At 44.4% G+C, this 7,594-nt stretch overlaps 1 protein-coding gene and 1 pseudogene across 2 annotated transcripts in view; one reads left to right on the top strand and one right to left on the bottom strand.

The window, feature by feature from the left end:
• Nucleotides 1-953: 953 nt before the first annotated feature.
• LOC110595120 lies at nt 954-1,297 on the bottom strand (annotated as a pseudogene).
• Nucleotides 1,298-4,340: 3,043 nt separating this feature from the next.
• GDI2 (GDP dissociation inhibitor 2) overlaps nt 4,341-7,594 on the top strand; it is a 25,893-nt gene continuing 22,639 nt past the window's right edge. The window contains exon 1 of one of the 2 annotated variants that reach the window (XM_021709681.1): nt 4,341-4,456. In XM_021709681.1, coding sequence (XP_021565356.1) covers nt 4,370-4,456 — 87 coding nt within the window. In that variant the 5' untranslated portion in view covers nt 4,341-4,369. The remainder of the gene's footprint in view (nt 4,457-7,594) is intronic. The other variant, XM_021709682.1, reaches the window with a different exon arrangement.

Raw genomic sequence — 7,594 nt, 5'->3', positions numbered from 1 at the left:
TTAGAAGAGCCAGTGGACCTGCAGGTTTTTTCTTAGCTGTGGTTAGCGTCTGCCATATTTGCTTCTAGTGATACCTTTGAGGGTAGTTATTGCCATCAGCTCTTTGGATTGACCGCATCTTTAAGTTATTGGGCCCTTTATTTTAGGGCCATGGGCCAGTGGGGTCATGCTTATTTGCAATGGAGTGTGAAAAGTTATATATAGCAGCGTTGTAAGGCTCAGAGTTGCTTGCTGAGATTTTGCTTCCAGAGCTTGAACCCTAGAGTCTCTTTGTCACTTGGGAACCTGTTTGGTCTTCCTCCGTTTGTTGTGTCATAACCTATTTTTGAGATGGTAAATGTTATTCTACTTTCATATACCGTATTGCCCTATAGGCATTAGCGCTGCTTTAGATTTTTTTTAAAGTAAATTGTTTGAGATAATAATAGGGTTGATTTTCATAGTTGTAAAAAATACCTTCAGTTCTGTTTATCGGACATAATTAAGGAAGTGAAAAGGCAAGCCACAGAATGGAAGAAGAAATTTGCAGTGCATATAACTAATAAAGGACTTACATATATCCAGAATATAGAAGGAACTTTTATAAAGCAGTAGGAAAAAGACAAAGCATGTTTTAAAAATGAGACTCCAACTCAAAAAATAAATAAATAAATAAAAATGAACAAAAATTTGAGTAGGCACTTACTAAAAGAAGATACCCTAATCATCGATAAACTTAAAAAAAAAAAAGTTCAACCTTCTTAGTTGTCAGGAAGTACAGATTAATACATCGTAACTAGAATGGCTAAAATTATGAAGATAACGTAAGTATCAGTCAAAGATTTGAAACACTAAGAACTTTTGTACACTGCTGACAAGTGTGAATTGGCACAGACTTTTTTTTTTTTGAACTGGGTTAAGTAGCTTTTTGCTACTGGAGAAAGTCAGAGTTACAAAGGACTTAGGAGTTGGCTTTAGGGGCCCTGGCAGTTGTACTGCATCCTCTGCTTGGCCCGGCCTCTTTCTTCTTCTCGTTTGCCACCTTAGGAGTCTGACCTCCCACCTTCTCAGCATGAGCCAGGGAACCATGGACTTTACATCCAAGCATGCAGCCAGCAACTTGGCTGAGGGGCCCAGGCTTCCCCCTCACACTGGCCCAGGGTAGCCTCATCCTCCAGGGGCATGCCTGCACAACTCGGTCTTCTGGGTGAGGCCCGCCAGGAAGGCCACTTGCGCCTTGGTCTGGGCAGTCGTCTCCTGGCCGGTCACCTCGAGGGTAGGTAGCTCTTGGGCATGAACAGAAAGCTGCATGTTGGTGACAGAACCGCAGACCCAGAGTGAGTAGAGAAAACGGAAGGAGCAAGGGCATGCACGTCCACGCCGCCGCTGCAGGCTACAGCACAGCCGCCGCAGAGAACTATGGGCAAGGCTCTGGCAAAGTTGCTCTCACTCACTCTTCTTGAGATGCACCAGAGGTGCCCCTTACAGGACGTCTGTGGGGATGCCCACAGAGCGTTCTTTGGAAAAGCCAAATACTGGGCGCGGTCTGACAATGAATGAATGAATGAGTAAATAAATGAGACCACACACAAAGCGCGGATGAATCTTTGAAGCAATGTATGTTCAATATTCAAACAATATATTCAACTCTAATGTTGAATAAAATACGTCAGATGCAAAAAGTAAATGCTTGATTTCATTTTTACAGAACTCAGAAACAGGCAGAACAAATGTTTGCTGTTAGGATCCTTGAGCGGTCTAGGGAAGGTGGTGGTTGTGACTGGGATGGGGTGTGGTGGGTATTGGGTATTGTCTGGTTATGGACTGCTTCCCCCTCCCTCGGGAGCGGCCTCTGGCGGAGGCTGGCCTCTGAAGGTGCACATTCCCAGCGCTGGAGGCAGTGCGGTCCTCCCTCTTAGTCAATGTAATCTACACAGCTTGATCGCTTTCATTATGAAACTGCTTGCTGGGCTGCCCCGAGGCACAGATTCTTCACGACCACCGCCTTGGTGCCATAGGTGCCTGGGAGCTGGACTAAACCAGTGTCTCCCTGCTGCTCGGGGACTTCTTTGGAATAGGTGAGCGTTGCTCACAGGCATTACAGCTGGCGGCTGTAGCGCGAGGACCTTCTGGAGTGCTCGGTGTTTTGTTTCTTAAGCCAAATAAAAAATGATGCACACTCCTATTCTAGAAGTTGAACCTCCTGGTAAGTAATTGAAAACATTAAAAATGTGCTCAGTGAATGGACGCATCATGGAAGAAAATTTGACCTTTGTATGAATTTTAAAATTAAAATGAAAGTTTTTAAAGTTATAGATGTCTGGAGAATAGATTGTTCTTCTGTGATCTGGTGTCCTTTGAATACATTTGAAAAGCTTTAAGGATTCATAAAGATGTGGAATTTCCTTTGTCTTTTTAAAAAATTAAAAATTTTTTTTGGCTTTTCGATCACCAAAACCCTGGTCCGATGGTTTTGAGTGAATATATACTACCCCTTCTCTGTGTTTTTTCTCATTAATTGTATTCTTGATTCCCCCCATCTTAATTTGGTTTCTTTACCTTTTTCCTCCTTTACCTTTTTTATCCGTGCTTTCTTTACCTTTTTCTTGGGAGTGATCATTTTTAATTCTCAGATTGTCAATTTATTGGTGGTTATCCTGGATGCTTTGTTTAGGGCTGTAGTTCTCAAACTTTTGGTCTCAGGATCTGTTTACGATCTGGAAATTGAGGACCTTGAAGAGTTTTTATTTATAAGGGTTAGAGCTGTTGATATTGGTCATGTAAGAAGTCAACAGAAATAAACAATTATTAATCCGCTTCAGTGATGATAATAAACTCATTGCATAGTAACACAAACAACAATTTTATTAAGTATAACTTTTCTAAAAAATTATGAGAAGCGTGTCATTGTTTTCCATGTTCTACAAATCCTTTAATGTCTGACCTAATAAAGCTAGATTGTCATGTCTCCTTCTGTGCTCAGTCTGTTGTGTTATGTTATCTTGGCTGAAGTCTGAAGAGAATCGGGCCTCACAGACGTGTGTTGGATTGTTAGATTGTTGTGGATATGCTTTTATTGATACAAAAGCACAAGTGGTCATTTTTTAAAAAGATTAATTGCGGTATGGAATCTGAAACCACATCAGTGACTGTTTCATATTCTGATATGTTAAAGTCGCTGATATAGTTTGCACTTTGAATTTCTCTTTTTCCTCCTGTGTGATTTTGTGACTTCATTCACTTGTCATTTGGAAAATACTGTTTTACCCTGAGCAAAGGAGGTCTTCTGTATGTTGACACATTTCATTTTACAATGTCAGAAAACCGTATTTGTTAATATTGTCTCTGAGAACGTCTGAAAAGGTCTTTAAGTATTGGGGACCTGACATGCCCATAGTGGTAGATGTAAGTTTTCCAAAACTCTAATTTTCATTCAAAATTTTGGCTGTTATTGGCAACAAATAATGCCAGTTATTTTCCTTTGTTTGTCTTTGAGAAAATGCCCATCAACTACCTAAGTCTGAATATTTTGTTGGGCAGATAATTTAACTTTTCAAATAAAAATGATGATCCATGAAAACTGACTGGTTCAGGTCTCAAATCAGTGGCACAAAAGGTTTTCCCTGAGCTGAAAATGCTGTCTTTGTGCTTTCCATTTTGTCACAAAGAATATTAAAAAGATGAATATTGGCCGGGCTCGGTGGCTCAGCCTGTAATCCCAGCACTTTGGGAGGCCGAGGCCAGTGGATTGCCTGAGCCTGCGAGTTCGGCATCAGCCCGGGCAACTTGGCGAGGCCTCGTCTCTACAATAAATCAACAATTAGCTGGGCGTGGTAGCGTGCACCTGTAGTTCCGGCCATTTGGAAGGCTGAGGTGGAAGGGATCCCCGGAGCCTAGCAGTTCAACGCTGGGGTGGCTGTGAGTGTGCCCCTGCACTCTAGCCTGGGCGGGGGAGTGAGATTCCATCTCAAGTAAAAGATGAATACTGAAGGGTGTACGTTTAATAAAATCAGTCTTTAATGCCTTTTCAAGGACACTCGTGAGTGCCTGGTGATGAAAAATGTGGCTGCTGGTGTGGGTTGGCGATTCATCTTTTATCTACCACTGATATTTACATCATTAGTGCAAATGTTAGCATTGTAAGAAATGGTGACTCATGGTTTAGTGTTTTTATGAAAACTGTTTTAACCTGGGGACCACACCTTGAACCCCGTCGCTTCAGGACTTTCTCCATAGAGTAGGCCATGTGCTGCACAGGTGTATGCTCGCTACCAAGAGAATGTGTGGTAGTGAGCTTTTAACCAAGTGATCAGCTTAAGCATGCAGCAGCCCATTCCTGCTTTTGAAGGTTCTTCTGCTTTGCCCGCAGGAATGCATCCTGTCGGGCATCATGTCCGTGAACGGCAAGAGAGTGCTGCACATGGATCGCAACCCGTATTACGGAGCAGAAAGCGCGTCCATAACTCCGCTGGAAGACGTAAGTGCCAGCCCGGCCTGGCGTGCCCCGGCCTGTGGGCGTGCCCCGTGACTCCTCCTTCCTCCCCAGAGCTGGTTTCCCGTTTCTTTTTTTATTTATTTTTATTTATTTTTATTGTTTTTGAGTCGGAGCCTCACTCCGTCGCCCAGACTGGAGGGCAGCGGCCGCTCCCGGCCACCGCAGCCTCGACCCGCTGGGCTCCGGCGATCCTTCCGCTTCCGCCTTCCGAGTAGCCGGAATTACAGATGCGCGCTACCACGCCAGGCTGATTTTTTGATTTATTGTAGAGATGAGGTCTCGCTGCCCAGGCGGGTCTCGAGCCCGCGGGCTCAGGCAATCCACTCACCTCAGCCTCCCAAGGCGTGGGATGACAGGCTGAGCCACCGAGCCCGGCTTCCAGTTTCTTAAATAGAACACCTGGGGCACCGTGACTTTTCAGGAGCATCTAGTGTGGGGCTTATGGAAATTTAAATCAGGACTTTGTTGCTACCTGGAGCAGCTGTTTCTTGTCAGAGTTGCATATGGACTGGGAAGACGGGCAGAGGGTCCTCTGCTGTACCAGGCGCAAGGCCGGCGCTTTCCGCACCGTCTCGTTTGTTCTCTCAGTGTCGCCAAGACGTACTTTATCCCATTTTACAGATCACAAAATAGTCTCGGAGGCGGGCTGAGGATTCAGGGTATGTGACTCCAAAGCTTGGCTCTTCTGCTGTTTCCCGTTTTCCGTTTTTGCTGCCCTGCTTCCCTTTTGTCTCTGGAGTCGAAGTCGTGCTCGGCCACCCAGGCAGGAGCGCCACTGGTGCGATTCACAGCTTGCTGCAGCCTCAAACTGTGCTTGAGCGATCCTCCCAAGTCGGCCTCCTAAGTAGCTGGGACTACAGGTGTGTGTCACCACACCCAGCTGATTTTTTGGCTTTTTTTATAGAGACAAGGTCTTGTTGTGTTGCCCGGGCTGGTCTTGAACTTCTGGATGCAAGCCTCCCTCGGCCTTCCAAAGTGCTGCGAGTACAGGAAGGAGCCACCACGCCTGACCTTGTTCTCTACTTTCTGAAACTGGTCACACGAAACACTCCCACAGTCTGCCTTGCTCTATTTATTTATTTGTTTCTCTGTGTGAGGTTCACTGAACATTCACACGTGTGGATATGTGCTGCATTGCATTTTGTGGGAGACAGGTGTCATCGACTTAACACTTCATCAGACAGGTTTGTTCTCTATTCAGGAATACAGGAAAGTTGAAAGAATCAAATGCCCTTACATCAGATGCCTTCCAGCTGGGCTCAGTGGTTGATGGCTTACTACATTTGCTTCATGTCTCTTTTTTTGTAGTTCCTGGTTTTGAACCATTGAAAGTAGTAAGACCTCATCAACCAAATACTTCAACATTCATCTGCCAAGAATAACATTCTCCTGCATAGTCATACTATTATGACATATGTAAGAAAATTAATAATATCCAGACCATATCAAAATTTTCCAGTGATTCTAAGAGAATGTCGTATGTAACTGTTTAGTAGGGTTTTTTTGTTTTGTTTTGTTTTGTTTTTTAGAGTCAGAGCCTCACTCTGTGCCAGGCTGGAGTGCAATGGCATGCTCATGGCCACCGCAGCCTTGACCTGCTGGACTCAGGTGATCCTTCGTCCTCAGCCTTCCAAGTAGCTGGAACCACACGTGTGCATCAGCATGCTCAGCTAATTTTTTGATTTATTGTAGAGATGAAGTCTGGCCAGGTTACCCAGGCTGTTCTCGAACCCCTGGACTCAGGCAATCCTCTCGCCTCTGCCTCCCAAAGTGCTGGGATGACAGACATGAACCACTGTGCCTGGCATCTTTTGTTTTTATTTTTATTTATTTACTTATTTTTTGAATTGGAGTCTTACTCCATCGCCCAGGCTGGAGTGCGGTGGCATGCTCACGGCCACCCAAGTGTCGACTTGCTGGGCTCCAGCGATCCTTCTGCCGCAGCCTTCCAAGTAGCTGAACCACAGGTGCTTGCTACCATGCCTGGCTAATTTTTTTACTTATTGTAGAGACAAGGTCTCGCAAGTTGCGCGGGTTGGTCCCAAACCTGCGGCTCAGGCAATCCTCTCACCTTGGCCACCCAAAGTGCTGGGATTACAGGCTTGAGTCACCACACCAGGTCAGCCGTCTTTTGCTTTTAAACTAGGGTTAACTAAAGCATCAGTGTTGCATTTGGTATCTTTTCCTTTTTATTCTTTTGTCTCTCTACTGTTTTGTTTTTTTTTTGAGAAGTCCAGGCAAGTTTATAAGACGTTTTTGTTGAGTACATCACATTGCATCACATTAGGGGACACATGACATCTGGTCCCCAACACTTAGGATGCTGAGTTCGACCTTTGCTTCAGGTGGTGACCTAGATTTCTGCATTGTCAGTAAACTCTGGAATGACAGGCTGGCGCTGGGCCTCCCATACTGAGTATGTTCATTAGCTGAGTTTGACAAATACCTACCAACTTTGCTTATTCTCTTCCACCTTAGCAAGGATTCATGAACTTGTGTGAATATTCTCTAACCTTAATCTGCAAGCTTGCTTTTATCTGAGGTTCTCCTCGACTCATGCAGACTATAAGTGAACTGACTAGCTGGGCTCAGTGGCTCAGCCTGTAATCCCACGCTTTGGGAGGCTGAGGTGAGTGGATTGCCTGAGCCCGTGGGTTTGAGACCCGCTTGGGCAACTTGGCAAGACCTCATCTCTACAATAAATCAAAAAATTAGCTGGGCGTGGTAGCGTGTGCCTGTAATTCCGGAACTGGATTTTGCTGGGCGACAGTGTGAGACTCCAAGTTAAACAAGTAAAATAAAATAAAATATAAGTGAACTGAGTATTCCTACCATAAAACAGCACAAAAGAACACAAGGAAGTTTTTGGAGGTGATGGATATGAGTAGGATCTTGTGGTGGTATCATGGGCATGGCCTTTGTCCAAATGCATCAAAATGTGTGCAGGAAATGTGAAGTTTTTATTTATCAATTATATCTCAGTAAAGCTTAGACATTATAAATTAACTGTAACTGATTTTAATTGTGTTTTCTGATTTGAAGAATCTAAAATTTATTTATTTTATTTATTTTTTTTTGAGTTGGAGTCTCACTCTGTCGCCCAGACTGTAGTGCAGTGGC

The sequence above is a fragment of the Carlito syrichta genome, unplaced genomic scaffold, assembly GCF_000164805.1.
Source record: "Carlito syrichta isolate Samal-C Ts95f unplaced genomic scaffold, Tarsius_syrichta-2.0.1 Scaffold273379, whole genome shotgun sequence".
NCBI classification, from domain to species: Eukaryota; Metazoa; Chordata; class Mammalia; order Primates; family Tarsiidae; genus Carlito; species Carlito syrichta.
The sequence above is the reverse complement of the archived record's forward strand: the minus strand, read 5'-3'. Positions and strand labels throughout refer to the sequence as shown.